Below are 15646 nucleotides of genomic sequence, written 5' to 3'. Positions count from 1 at the left end.
AGTATTTCTACACCCAGCTTTGTCATACCATCATCATCATCCTCTTCGGGCGGGACTATCGTCTGTCCATCTCCAGAATGTTGAGCCAGGCTCAGCATCTTCTCCTTGCCCCGCTTAAACTTTTGCTGCCTCAACTTAATGCGCTCCATCCTGATTAGATCAAAGAGAAGGTGACGAGACACAAAGAATCGACACAGAGGAACAGCGTAACAGACTGACCATAAACACCTCCGGGCTTCATGTGGAAATTACTGTACGTTACGTAACAATGGAGTGCTCATTAGAGAGGGCGAGTGGACATCATCAGAGCTTGTGAGTAACCCCTGAGTTACTATGAGTGGTGGAAATACATTGGCTTGATGAAGTAGAGCAGGTTTCTGGGAAACAATGATGAAACTGAGCCAGGAGACACTTTGAGTCAAGTTTTTCTGCATCATGTTTACCTTGGTGTGAGATAAATTAGAGGGGGCCTAATAAAAGACGCTCAAAATCATGAAACAGACATAACTGTGTTTTAGTTTAACTCAGTGTTTAGTGATATTTTGCATTTATGTATTGTCGGCAAAAACAATAAAAGACCTGGTGCCGCTAAAGTCACTCAACTAAACTTAATTCTCATATAAAACGAATTAAACACACATATTTGAGTCGCTATGTTGCACTGCAAGACACGCTTTTCATCATTACCCTGAGTGCTCCGACTGACACCCTCACCTTCCACATCTACTCTGCCTCCTCTCTCAGCTCTTGATATTTCTCAAGCTTTTTGTGTTCCTTCTTTCTGATGTTGCTATCATTTGGTGTAGCTACATATATCACTGCAACCTTCTTCATCTATGTCCGGTTGGTTAGCTATCACCAGTTTGTCCATCTGTATGTGGAAGTCCAATGGAATCTGAGCTTCTGAGGGGGTTCATAGGCCTGAACCTGCTGAGCCAGATGGTTAACAAGTAACAAAGAGAGGGAAGGGAGCTAGAACTCAGGGGATTGTACTACCACAAAGTAAGATTCTGATTCTGATTGAAGGCATCAAAGACAGCTACAAGTACCTTGGAATCCCACAGGCAAATGGGAACCAAGAAGCGCTCACAAGAAAAACTGCAACCACTTAATACCTGCACAGAGTAAGGCAAGTCCCGAGGAGTCAGCTGAATGGGAAGAGCAAGATCCGGGCAATCAACACCTACGGCCTGCCGGTTGCCAGATACCCTGCTGGGTTAATAAGCTAGTCAAAGGAGGAGATAGAAGCTACTGACATCAAGTCAAGGAAGCTCCTTACCATGCATAGAGGGTTTCACCCAAAGACCAGCATCCTGAGACTGGACGCTAAGTGGAAGGAAGACGGCTGAAGACTAGTGAGTGTCAGAACTACTATCCAGGATGAAACAACACAGATCCATGAGTACTTCAGGGAGATGGCCACAACTCATCATGTGCTTGGTGAATACGTCAGTCAGCAGAAACCAGAAAACGCATGTACCACCAACAGATAGAAGAAGTAACTGATATAGAAAAATCCCACCAATGGCTGGAAAAAGCCCGACAGAAAGACAGCATAAAGGCACAAATCATGGAAACACAGGAACAAGCTCTAGGTACAAGTTCATTAGAGAATGGGATCTATCACACCAGAGAAGACCCCAGGTGCAAGCTGTGCATAGAGGCCCCTGAGACAATTCATCACAGCAGAAGTGAAGATGTTTCTCCAACCTTCTGTTATCCAATTTTGGTGAGCCTGGGCAAATTATAACCTCAGTTTCCTGTTCTTAGCTTCCCAAAGTGGCACCACATTTGGCCTTCTGTAACCAAGTCGCTTCAAGATTTGACCTGTTATGCATTCTGAGATGTTCTTCTGCATACCTTAATTATAATGTGGAGTAATTCAGTTACTGTTGAGTTAACGAACAGGTGTATCTAGTAAAATGACCAGTGGGTATATATTTGCACCCAAGTGCCACGATGAAGCAAGGCAGGAAGTAGTAAAATTAAATTTTTTTTCAAGGAATGTAAGGATAGATTTCAGATAAGAGGAAAGAAAAGCAGCTAATTATAGCAACTACTGGGTAGAAATTCTGATTTAATTTAAAGAAAATTAAAAGAAAATTAAATTTCATGATTAAAAAAAAAATCCTTCACTTGTCACTGGTTTTGCTTTTTTCTTGTGCAGACAACTGCAGAGCAGTTACGTGTCTTAGGAAAATAATCACTTTTCCATTCAGCGTTGGCTCAAAAGACAGTGACATCACAGACACATCATTTCATCAGAGGAAGGTTAAATGTTTGGAGTCTCACTGTCTCTTCAGCTGCTCCACGGACTTGCGCTCCTCCTCCAGTCTGGCTCTCACTGCCTTCACTATAGTTGCTTGGAAAAGCTCTGCACCTCTGAAAAACACAGAAAGACATTAGGAAAACATTTTGTTTGGTACGCCTGTATTTGTCAGGTAGAAAAGTTAATGCTTTGAGAAGAAATTTTAATACACGAGCACTGGTCTTGAATAAATCAAACCTGTATTTCTAATTAAATTGACTCCATGTAGCTGTCTCACTCAGTTAAATACCTGGAAGCGAGGATCTGTGATGCTCTGATATCTGCCACCACATGTAGAAAGTAGTAACTCATGAAGACTCGTCTCTGCAAGAGCAGGAAAGCAAAGCAGATACTGTCCCAGATGATGCCGGCCTCATTGCTTGGCACCTCACAAATATCCTTAGCATCTGGAATTCACATACAACACAGCCATATTTATTAATCAGGCACAACATTACAACAACTGACAGGTGGCGTGATTAACACTGATTATCTCCTCGTCATGGCACCTGTTAGTGGGTGAGCTACATCAGGGAGCAAGTGACATCAAAGTTAATTTGTTAGAAGTGGGAAAAATGCAGACAGTGTACACCCTTTCATGGAAACCTGTTTCAGCAGGATAATTCACCCTACCATGAAGCAAAAAATGGTTCAGGAATGGATTGATGAGCACAACAAGTTTAAGGTTTTGACTTGGCTTCCAAAATTCCCACATCTCAATCCAATACAGTATTTTTGGGATGTGTTGGACAAACAAGTGCCATCCGTGGAGGCTTGGATGGGACTTGGGTTTTTAAATTATTATTAACTAAGTTATAGGATTATACCTGCAAGTTGTTCATGAAAGTTAAAGGAATGAAATTTGAGTCAATTCACCCTCTGCTTACTTGTATTTATGTCGTAGCCCTTGATGGTGCATGCCAGACTGAACACCTGGATTAACCAGCAGTGGTCCTGTAGCAGTTGGTTGATGTACCCACAAGCCAGGATCTAAAAACAATGTTGCTTTATTACACACTATAAATATTGCATTTTAACTGTCAACATATCAGTTAAAACTTCACATTTGTATTGCTTTGTAAATACTATGCAGATAATGTTTTCAAATCTCAGCGGTTTATCTCTTTTTATGTTGAATATATAGATGATGATAATGGTATTATAATCAGTTTGTCATAGATTACTTACAGATAAAATGTTTTTCATAGTAATCACAAAGATGTTGTAGGCAATCAGGAAGTCCCAGTAGTGGAGGATCTTTCTGATTGGCTTCAGCAACAGGTCTCCACCAAAGAGCAGGAAGTAGAAGCAGGCCACCAAGTAACCCATACAGAAGACGCTGATACGTGTGGTTCCAGTGATGAAGATGATAGTGAGGACAAACCAGAAAAGGTAGCTGAACATGATAACTTTTAGCATGTCCAGGTAGGACCTAGAAATAGAGAAAAACAGTTTTTGTAAATGAAAAGACAAACAAGTGTCTGGTAGTTTTGAGAATAAGGATCCTTTCAAATGCAGCACAGTGGCAGCTCCAAATGTGAATGAAAATTCCTAACCTCCGCAAAAACAAATAAATAAACAGAGAGATCAAATATGACATCCCAACATGGAGTCATGTGAAAATGAAAGTCTTGGACTGCTTTTATTTATATTCTGAAATCATTAGAATTCTGCTTGGAAAAAAAGTTAAAAAAATAAAATCCTGGGCAATTAAATGTAATTAGCAAAACAGTCGTTACTCTGTGTTCAACAACTAGCGTTTTTCAACAATTTTCAATCATGTCTCAAAATGTCATCTTGTGTGGACTTATTTGAGCACTTTAATTCTCAAATAAATCCATAGAGTAAGACGTATATTTACACAAGGCCTGTTGCTGTCATGAAAAAGCAATGAGGGAGGTGGATGTAGTTGATGAGCTGATTTTAATCCCCATGGACCCCAGCTAGCTGCTATTACAGGTTAGGGTACATGTTTACCACATAGCAAAAGTCAAAAGAGAATTATCTGCTCATCATTCACAATTAGGGTATCACTTAATGTCACTTAGAATCTGATCAATGAATAGGAATGAGAGCTGTAACCCGATCCTTTCGCTCAGCACAGGTACACTGCTGCATGTCTTGCGCGTCTCTAACATGCTAGGCGCATGTCTATGGCTCCATGTGAAAGGCTGACGATATGATGCGCAGAGTGGAAACATGAGATGTAGCGTGCATTAATTTCAGATACATGGGGCCACAGTAACAGCTTCAACTCTTTAGAAAGCAGCTCTGATGAAGTGGGTTTGGATGGGACGATGCGTTGAAGGGCCGGAACAGCTGAGTGAGTGTCCTTCTTCATCAGGGGGAGAAAATACCTTTTCCATACTTAAAAGCTATTTATTGAGTTAGAGTACAAGGAAAAAGCGTCTGAGTCGGGGAGTGACGGACAGAGTGTTTTTGTGGATTATGGATTTCTCCCCCCACCCCGTATCCGTAATTCGATTCTGGAGGGAAACGATGGAATAAGTGCAGAGCTGCTGTGGCATGGACAGACGGGCTGTACAGCTCTCTCTCTTGCACTACTAGTGCTTGTTGATGGACACAGAGTGCGTTAATAAAAGACTTGTCCACTTTGCACACCAAAACAGTGGAATCTGAAGAGCACATAATCAATGAGTGTGGACAGGTCAGGATGCTCTTGCTGTCTTTTTAACTCGCGCCCTCTTCCCCTCAACATCCTGCGTTCACTCTTTATGTGCAAAGTCAGTATCCAGATCAGGCGAGTTTCTAAATTATGTATACAGCATGTATTTAATAACATCCCTCACTAAACCTCTGACGTGAGCTACTGTCAGCTGTCATTTTTTTCTTACCTTTATTTTTCTGGGATAAAGTATTTGCTGACTGAGAATGTTCTTATTCAGCACCATCCCACTTAAGATTTCTGCAGTTACACAGTTTGCAGCCAAGCACAACAACAGTTTTCTTCAGAGCACACCTCTGACAACGCAAATGGAGGAAAAGGGGGTGTTCAGCCTGTTTGTTGATCTATTTTGTCAGCTTGTGAAGCAGGACATGCCAGAAAAAGTCTGAAAACCAGTGCTGTAAGAGATGCAATTGTGTTATTGCAATGGGAATGTGAAAACTTCAATCTGCGGATTGTTTAGTATCCATAATTTAGTAATTCCAAAGTTGTCTCAAGTCATATACTTCTGGGGCAATAATTGCAGAGTGAGACAAACAAGGTAACAAAGTAAAACAAGAACCAACTTGAGATGTCACGAGAGTGGGTCACACACAAAAAAGCAAAGAGAATTGGAGACATGGAAAAAAAACACTGAAAATGCATTAAAGAAATAATTACAATTAATCCGTCAATCACACACATGTACATACATAACTGCAAGTACACATGTGTTGTGCTGGACTATTCACTACAAGCAATTTGAGTTTAATGTTTAGCTGAGAGATATATATTAGGCTTTATAAAGATAGAGACAACAGGGAGACAGAAAGGAAATTAGGGACAAAGACAGAAGGTCCTGAGTAGAAATAAATTATGGATACTAAAATAACCAAATGGGTTTTTCTTTAATGTTGAAGCCTGTTATACATTTCTAAAACCAATTTTTGACTGTAAAATACTTTCAAAAAGCTTTAAATACATATACTTAGCTTTTAACAGCTCCACTTGTGTGGAGCACATTTCAGTTTTGTATCTGACATCATAGATAGGCACCCAACATCATTAAGCATCAATTAGACTGGCTACTTCACTTCCTTTCCATTTCAGCATGTTGACCTCTGTCTTAATGGCGGCTGAGCCATGCAATAGCCACAAAATGATGAAAAGAGAATCTAATGTAAAATATATTTCAGAAACTGGAAATCATTTAAAAAGGTACATACAGCAATACACTTTATCCATGTAGGACTAATAGAAATACACAAGGCCACAAGGCCAACCACTGTAGTGAACAAAGCTTTGAATCAAGGATCCAGCACCAGTGCTGCCACACTAACTCACATGGCAAAAAAATGTCCTAATACACAGTATGTTGAAATAAATGTATCAAAACAATACTAAGAGTTGCACCAGCACTTAGCTGCATTTTGTAGTATACAATACAGCATGTTTTCTGGCCACAATTCTCTGCCTCAGCTACATGTACAGAACATTTTAAGGCATACTACTTTCAGTAAGTACTACTGCAGCAGTTCTTACTGAAAGCAAAATGAAAGTATATCTAATTTGGAGTGTTATCTGTGGTACCTGCAGTGGATAAAGTCGGGCACAGGGTTGTGGACGCTGAAGGAAGCTGCATCCAGGTCTCTGCAGATCTCTACATTGTCACCGGCCATGAGGCGGACAGCTGCCTTGTTCTCATCGTCAAAGACCTGCCTCTGGAGGGAGGCGCAGAGGAGCAACATGAAGTCATCTAAAAGAGAAGAGGAGATGAAAGCGTTTCTATTTGTGGAATCAGTGTTAAATCTTCATAAGATAAAACAATTATTTGATTTTGCCTGTGACGGTACATTTGCTTTACTGTATTCAACTCTCAAATTTTAAAAGTTAGCTTAGTTATTTAGAGACTGCAGACAGACGGTCGAAGTCGAAAGTTTGTTTGCACTTTTTTAAACACCACTAGATGTGTTTGAGTGCTTTATTTACTAGTTACTTTATACATTATAATTTTAACACAAAATTATGTCATGTTGGAGTTTAAACCACGAACTATTGTAATAACAAAATGCTTCTGATATACTAATATATTAGTAAGAATAATCCACTAATATGATTAATCGCATGAAGATTTACATGCATGTTTCTAACTTCTAATGAAGGATTTTCATTTATTCTTCAAAGAAATTTTCTCTTTAACTATAAAACTCACAGATGAGGAATAAAGGATTGGGCCTGCTGCGGAAATCTGGAATATAGAGCCACTTGACCACATTGTCATTTTCTGTCCAGGGATAACCTGAAAAGAAAACATTATCATCAGACATATGTAAGAACATCATAAAAATATCACGCTTCGCTTTGAAGAACCGCAAAAGAATGGAGCCATGACGTGTTAACGGATTAAAAAAAGAAAAAAAAAGTGCATCATAAACATGAAGAGAACACCTTTTACGTGTGGACAATTTTTGTAATTACATGAAAAACAGCCTTAATTTATCTCTGAAACAATAATGAACTGACTTTTAACTTACATTATTTAAATCATTACATACCCTTCATTTAATGAGTAATTAAATCCGATGGTAACGCTTTATTCTACAGAGTGATTTTGTTTATTTATTTATTTCTTTTTGTGCTGCAGCCTGGCATTGCTTCCAGCTGATGGGATGGAGAGACTTACTCAGTAATAAAATAAAAATATCCCAACTCGCTATGGTTTTGTTTTACAGTTTGCATGAAAATAATAGACATTTTTACAGTTTAATGCAGGGTAACTGCATTACACTGTGGTGCTCATTGTCAGTGCTAGGTTACATTAGGTTTAGTGTATCAATTTAAAATAAGCTGATGATCCTGATTAGATTCACTCATCAGCGTATAAACTTTATACGATCTTTATACAGTTTTTAAGCTTTATAGCTCATGTAAAGTTTGTTTATTCTTGTTGAGTTCAGTTGGATTCCTAAATCCACAAACAGCAGTAATTCTCAGAGCAATCTGGCACATTTGATTACACAAACCTTTACAGGCTGCAGGTGGGATCCCGATGCAGACGAAGTACTGAACAGTAAGCATGCATGCCAGAAAGCAGCAGTACTTGGGCCAAATCTCAGCAATGGCTTTCCTTCTACGTCTGTACAGCACCGCTATTAAGGCAAAAGCATGAAGCATGGCATAGAAGTCCATACGCTGCCCTATGACGTTGACGACCAACAGCAGGCAAGTCTAAGGGAAACACAAGAGGAGTGTACATGAAGCAGTGTAGCACAGTACACATTTTAATAATGGGTTGCATTTATAGAGCGCTTTTCGAGAACCTTAAAGCGCTGTACAATTCCATTATTCATTCACTCTCACATTCACACACTGGTGGAGGCAAGCTACAGTTGTAGCCAGAGCTGCCCTGGGGCAGACTGACAGAAGTGAGGCTGCTATATCGCGCCATTGGCCCCTCTGGCCATCACCAGTAGGTGGTGGGTGAAGTGTCTTGCCCAAGGACACAACGACCGAGACTGTCCAAGCTGGAGCTCGAACCGGCAACCTTCCGATTACAAGACGAACTGCCAACTCTTGAGCCACGATCGCCCCAATTTAACTATTTCTACTTCATTATGCCACCTACCTCAAGTCCAAACTTGTAGAAGAAATAGTTGATGAAGTATTTGATGAAGTAGACAATGTTGATGTCCAGGTGCTGTCGTGTGATGTCATGAAAGATAATCCTGGCAGCGGGAGGTGACAATTTGTTCCTCAGTCTGAAGTATTTCTGATGGCGGTAGATGGTTACCTCCAATGCTAACAGAGCCAGCATCCAGAAGTTGTTCTGCTCAGATGGTCAGAAGAGAAAATTCCCCAAAATGCTTAGTTTTTATAAACTGTGTTTTTATAATATAGTTTTAAAAAATATTTAAATGTGATTAAATGGGCTGAGGATTACGACGGGTTGGGGAGTATCCAGAGAGCAACTTTAACATTGCTGGTTTTACTCATTTAAAGGACAAAAACTGCAGAATAGTCCCAGTTATTGGCAACATTTGATTGGCACTTCATATTTTCACAAGGTCAAGTGAATTACATTAAACTACTAAAAGTGTGAAGAAAACAAAAACACAAACCCGACTTACAAGACTGCAATCAAGATGTGATTTGCTGTATCCCTAGTGACTGATTTCAGTACTGCACATTGAAACAATTACAAAGAAAATCTAATAAGAAATTCCCTTTTGCTCTTAGACAGTGGAGATGAAACCACACGGAGGGATGATCTGAATCCCAGTCTGGCTTTTCATTATGCCAACAAACACATAATGAGATGTTTCAATATGAAAACCACTGCTAACTAAATAAAATAGAAATTCTAAGTATTCAGAGTCTGAGATCTCACAAGTATTAAGTTCCCCTAAAAGGTCCAGGGGATGGGGAAAGATACTCACAAAAGAATCTTACAAATATTCCTCCTAACTGTCAAACATATAACTCATCATCTACATAAGACTTCCGTACAAAGGTGAGCTCTACAACCCGTTGAATTACAGTTAAGCACCAGGCCTGCTGTCTGTGGCAGCCTGTAGTTGAAAACCTTTGCTATGAACTGTTATCACTCAATATTAGCTTTTTTTAAATACATTTTTTATACATTTTGTTTATTTTAAAAATCCAAAAATCTTGTGTTCATCTCACTGAATAAAACACAGATCACCTCCTTCCCTGTACAGAGATTTGGAGGTGTGGGTGAAACAGAGTGACACTCGGCAGGTGACACAGGAAAGTAAAGAAAAATAATTACACAGTCTGTTTTCTTAGGAATGTATTGCAGTGGAATATTTATTTGTTCTTTTTTCAGTTGACTGCATTTTGTGGAATTTTGATATTATTTCAAATTAAATACTGACTTTAAACAGCCAAATAGCACTAGGTCGGTGATGTGTTAAACATCTCATATTTGACTGAATTACCCAAATCTGCATGAATTAAACATGAAATAGAGATTACTGCTGACATAAAAGTTAATAATAATTTTAAAAAAAAACGCATTACAATTTTCCTGTAAACACGGTAGTTCTAAATTCATAATTGCTCTATAAATAATAAAGAATAAAGAGTCTAATAGGCAGTGTATAACAACGATAAAAGAACTGTGGTTCATTTCGACCTTACCCTCAGGTAGCCCAGCAGGTCGTCATACTTCCTGAGGCCCACCCAGTTGGCTGGATCCACTCTTCCGTCATACAACAAAGATTCTGGTAACATTAAACTCTTATTTGTTGAGTTTCTGCATAACTGTGGACAAAAACACAATGGGTCAGTTTTCCAGTCTAGTAGAATTAAAAACTAGGCCTAAAGTAGGAATTATGTTTTCATCAAACATGGTCAAAGTTTCAAATATCGAGTTCCGTAAGAGTAAGTCGCTATGAGGCAAAATTTCAGGCTGCTCTAAACGCTAATTTTAAGAAAGACTTTTTCTACCCTTGGCTCTGAATGATGTCAGAGAGAGCAGATATAGCCTATTTTGGTCATTTCAGACACACTGCTTTGGTTGTAACCATAGAAGTCCCACCAACCTGTAATTTAAACTTTCTTTTTATAAGGGTCAGACAATGGGAAGACACCTAGCTCAAAGGCAGAGGATCTAAAACAACTTGTTGTTTCAGATCTCCTGGAATGGATGAAGTTAGTAGCTCATCTAAGGTGAGTATACGATAAACAAGGCTTATTTGATCTGTAAATCATCCAAAGCTTTACTAGAAGAATCCAAGAATAAAAAATATGGAGCTTCAAAGAACCATAGTACTTTAATTCAAATCTTGGAAACTAGCAGTAAGGCTTTTTGTCTCTTTTGGAATGCAAACATTTTATTCCAGAGTTTTTATGCCCAACGCCAACAAAAATCATGACATAAAGCAGGCGCACATCAATCAAAATCAAGAGAATCTACAAAAAATCTGGCTTTAATTAAGGATAATAGGGACAATGCTAAAGAACAGCATGTATTCTATACAACTTTGGTTGAGAAGCATTAATATTTACCAAAGTGCAGTTCTTGGAGTACTTGCTGGGATCTATTAAGTCCAGCTGGTACAACATTTTACATACAATGATGACACACGTCCAGACAGTGCAAACACTAGAGGCAAGGGGCCGGTACTGGCTGTACGGCAGTGCAAACGCCCAGGATGCAAGGAACACATAGTTGAACAAAGACACCTGGACAAAAGACAATAGATGTGATGAGGACAAAAAAACTTTGTCATTCATACCTCTTTTCCACAGCTACGGCTATAAATTTTTAACAATACACACACACACACACACACACATTGTACACTGAAAAGAAAACAGGTGTAAATCAGTGATGATTGAAAAATTCACTGAACCAGCAGCAAAAGAAGATCAAAACTACGCTTCATGTTTGATAAACATCGTCATTAATTCCCTCTTACTTTTGCTGCCAACACAATTGTGCACAGCGTTGTCGCTCGCTGTTTCGCCTCCGACAAGAAAGGCTCATTTCTGCTGTTCAATACCGAAGAAATGCAAACTTTTTAAAAGTATGACAAATTGCAAAACGCTTAGCTGTGTCTCCAATAAAACCTCTTTAACATTGCTCTGTTTCACTTCAGCAGCATCAGGTAATGTTCATATGTTGATTCATGGTTTTCTTCCGTTTTTGATCTACTGCAGAATAATTTATTTGATATAAAAAGTCAGGCCAGGAAAATCTCCTTCATATTTTTCAGTTACTTCGACACAAAGACATCTGCTGTGATGCTCCCACCTCTTATTAAGTCTCACAAGTGTCAGCTTTGTATACATAGATATAAAAATAAGCATATGTACTGATAATTTATCAGAATTATAATATTTCTGACTGTCTCAGTCAAAATTGGGACCTTGGGAATTGGAATCGAATCGATAAAAGAAACCGATCGATACCCAGTCCTGACACTGACACTATACTGTGTCATCATTTATTTATCAAAAACTAATCTAAAAAGCAGTGACCCAGTAAAAACCTGACCTACATGAATTCCTATGAGTGGGCTAAAATTCCTCCACAATGACGTGGGAAGCTGATGAAGCCAGATAGAAAATGATTACTGTACTTTAAGTTATTCAGGAGGCTCTCTAAGCTACCGAATAATGGGGTGTACTGTTTTAATACACGGTTTTTTATTTTGGATTAACTTTTGTTAAATTAATAATGACACTATTTTTTAGCTTATCTTTTTACTATGACTGTAAAGACTGTCAAATGAGTTTTCATAAGACTGGTATGGTTCATGTGTAAACTCAAAAAATCTCAGACTCTTCTTTACATCTCCAAAGTGTAGAAGCTGTTACAATTCTCCAGAATCCCCCACACTATTATTTGGCTTGTATGCGATATAGTAAACAGTTCAATTTAGATTAGTGCTGAACGACATCAGCTTTATTTGTGTATCTGAGAAGTAATCACACTAAAATAGCAGCGCCTCTCCAGGATATACTGCGGAGTGCTAACAAAGGCAGGAAAGAGAAGATGGGACCCAAGTAAAAGCAGTTATAAACAGTACTCAGTTTTAGCACCAACAGGAAGGGAAACACATTACCACCTGTGGTGTTTGATATGAAAGCTGACCAAATAAAATAAAATATGACTTTCAGGCAGGTTTAAGTTTGTCTTGCTGCAGGTACAAAAGTAAGTCAATTCTTCAGCTTTCATACCTCTTTGATAGCAACCATGACAACGTAGCAGGAAACGATCTTGATGATATGGATCTCCAGTAACCACCAAATGAACAACTGCAGTTTGTGGAAATACTCCAGGAACTTGAGGAAGAGCACTGTCAGACGGTCAACCACAAGGTGCCATTTATTCTTCAGGTCTGAGGAAAAAGAGACAAAAACCAGACACGTTTAAATGGGAAAGTGACAAGACTGAAGAGGTGCAAACGGAAAGTGTTTAAAAACGAATATCCCTGTTACTTCTATTTTTCACCTGCAAGTTTGTCAACTTAAGCTGGGAGATTGCACAAGCTTCACTTCAGGACAACGTTAGCTGCCATTCCACATGTTTGTAATTTTCTACAGTTCATTCAGAAATGAAAGGCAGATATACAGTTCCTTCTTTATAGCCCTTTATATATGTAATTGATGCAGCCGTGGTATTTTTAGAGTCAACCCCTCTATTGATTAAAAATAAATCAATCAATACAGATTCATGTTAGATTAATATGAAGCTAATAATGCATATTAATCTAACAAATTTAAAGAATGTTTGATATCAAAGTAAAAAAGTAAAGAAAATAGAGCTTTTACTCACTAATACCTTGCTGTAAATATTTAATTAAGCCTAAAACAATTACTCCTCCACTTCATTAGTCTGTTTACAGACGAAGAGTAAACTATTAGAAACTAAATTCAAGAAATGTAATTTCAATTTTTTGGTTACTTTATGGTAGCAAACACGTGTTTCATATTAATTCTGAAGCTGCTACAGGATTGTTAACATCATTTTTTCCAATATTAAAGTTTTGAAGTTTGATGAGAATGAGCTTAAAAAATGTATTAACAAGCAAATTCCAAACTGCTGTTTTATTTAGCTGAGAAACAGGACTTTATAATTTGTTTCATATTCCCATAAAAACCACTATATTGTGGTAGAGCCTGTATACGTTTACAAAATCCATATTATCTCAGGCTTTAATAGAGGCCCCATTGTTTGGCTAAGAAACTCTGAGAGAATATACCTCGTACAGCCCACAACTCATTATAAACTAAGAGGCCCTGCAGGGCCGCAGGGTTGTGTTTTATCACCCATTTTATTTTCTGTGCATGCAAACAACATTTTCATTCAAGACTGTCTGTGTAAATATGCTAGTAATGCAGCTTTGGTCGGCCTTAGCAGGAGGGTAAAAGCAGGCGCTTGAGCTATGTGCTGTGTCGTAATGCAAGATAAATCGGCTGAAAACAAAAAACCTGCAGTACAACCGCTTTTACAAATTCTGCAGCAGTGGCTGGCTGGTGTGAGCGCAGGCAGAAGATACCAGGGCGGCAGCACAGAGCTTTGACCTTTAAAGACCACAATGAACTTGAGAGCAAACTGAAAAACTAGAGGCTTAGCACTAAATGCATGATGCATGACTCGTGCGCTGGCTAGGTTTTTATTACCATCGCACGTATGTCTATGACAGCTACTTGCAATCAGCATGATATTAATGTGCCATTTCCTTTTATAAAAAAGAAACATGCTGCTTTGACAGAAATGTTCCGTCACAAACACAGTTTTGACATTAAAGTTTATGTGGAAACTAATGCTAAAACATAATTATTGCAGTTTTAAATCAAATTTCTAATTTACTGACATACAAACAGAGTGTTATTTTGATTAAGATGTGAAATTAAAATTATTTACTTTCATTCTTGAATAGAAAAATTTGTTTCAGTGGCTTAATGTTTACACTTGATTAATGTCTGACTTAGATATTTCCAAAAACTTTAAAGCTTTCACCCACAATGCAATAGTTTTTTAGACCACCAGCCAATGTAAGATGCCCTAATTTAACAGGATTGGTGATTACTAAAAATCATTTTTGTTTTCTGTAATGGTTAATCCACCAATATGAATTTGCTCTTTAATCAAAATTGTATTTTTAATACTAAAGCATAATTGTTGTCGTTAACCATGAACTTCTAAATTAATCGTTTTACATAGAAAATTTTTTAAGACAATAAATTCTAAATGTTTATTAGTGTTTCTATACAGAAAAAAATATTTTAGTAGTTGAATGTTATGCTTGATTAGACAAAAATGAATTAGATCAAGTGAAATATTTCACAGTATTTTTGAAATCACATTTAAGGTCATGGACCCGCCGTGCTGCTCGGTACCTGAGCTCTGCTCTGTGCTCGGCTCCGGCTCGGTCTTCGCACTGCACTGTTGGCTCTCCTCTGTGCTGGACTGCCGTGGGTCAGACAAGCTCCTGGGCTTCTCATTAGTCATGTCAGTGTCATCCATCACCACCACCAGGGCCTGCTCCTTCTCTTTCTCCATATCCCAACCCTCCTGCATGTTCTGCTTTACATGTGTTTCACATTCCTCTCTGAGAAGCATCGCGTCCACCGAGCTGGCACTGAGCATGCTGAGGTCTGGCAGGCTGCCATCCGGGTCCACCAGTCTGAAGACACGGCAGAAGTTATTACACAAAAACACACACGAACACGCAACCCTGGGCACAGATCTGTATTAATATACATATGAGGACCTTCTGTGACTTACGGATTTTAAATATGATTGCTCCTGTTGTTGTTAAACATTTTATTATTTATCATGTTGTTATGGAACTGTACAATTTCCATATTTTGTGTGTTAACCATAGAGTGTGAATGGTGTGAACCTGACAGGACAGCAGTAATGGTTGTGTTTGTACAGGTTCAGGACTAATGTGTCTTTTTTTGTTTTTATTTCCACTTGCTATCTTCATGCCAGCACTCACTGCTGTTGCTGGTCTGTTTTTATGTCCAAATAATCCATTAAAAAACGTCAAATTATATGTTGTAAATTGTAATTGTGGGTCATGTGGCAACTAAATTCAAAACTTCCAATAAAGGCATTATTGGTTCGAGCATGAATACGCTCCTAGATTTGATAATGTTTTTACCCATATTTCCTTTAGGTAAAGGACAAATGG

At 38.4% G+C, this 15646-nt stretch overlaps 1 protein-coding gene across 4 annotated transcripts in view; it reads right to left on the bottom strand.

The window, feature by feature from the left end:
- Positions 1–15646, bottom strand: part of piezo2b (piezo-type mechanosensitive ion channel component 2b) — a 90282-nt gene that overhangs the window by 25104 nt on the left and 49532 nt on the right. For all 4 annotated transcript variants that reach the window (XM_086270821.1, XM_086270823.1, XM_086270824.1 and 1 more), the window contains 13 exons: positions 14847–15133; positions 12681–12841; positions 11004–11180; positions 10134–10256; positions 8599–8799; positions 7997–8201; positions 7186–7272; positions 6564–6729; positions 3497–3740; positions 3196–3298; positions 2559–2715; positions 2293–2382; positions 29–150 (listed from right to left, as the gene is read on the bottom strand). In XM_086270821.1, the coding sequence (XP_086126947.1) occupies positions 29–150; positions 2293–2382; positions 2559–2715; positions 3196–3298; positions 3497–3740; positions 6564–6729; positions 7186–7272; positions 7997–8201; positions 8599–8799; positions 10134–10256; positions 11004–11180; positions 12681–12841; positions 14847–15133 (2123 nt within the window). The remainder of the gene's footprint in view (positions 1–28; positions 151–2292; positions 2383–2558; positions 2716–3195; positions 3299–3496; positions 3741–6563; positions 6730–7185; positions 7273–7996; positions 8202–8598; positions 8800–10133; positions 10257–11003; positions 11181–12680; positions 12842–14846; positions 15134–15646) is intronic.

The sequence above is a fragment of the Aulonocara sp. 'chitande type north' Nkhata Bay genome, linkage group LG18, assembly GCF_057382095.1.
Source record: "Aulonocara sp. 'chitande type north' Nkhata Bay isolate Kocher_YH1m ecotype deep benthic linkage group LG18, A_spYH_male_GT1.1, whole genome shotgun sequence".
Lineage (NCBI taxonomy): Eukaryota > Metazoa > Chordata > Actinopteri > Cichliformes > Cichlidae > Aulonocara > Aulonocara sp. 'chitande type north' Nkhata Bay.
Note: the sequence above shows the minus strand (reverse complement) of the source record. Positions and strands in the feature narration are given on the sequence as shown.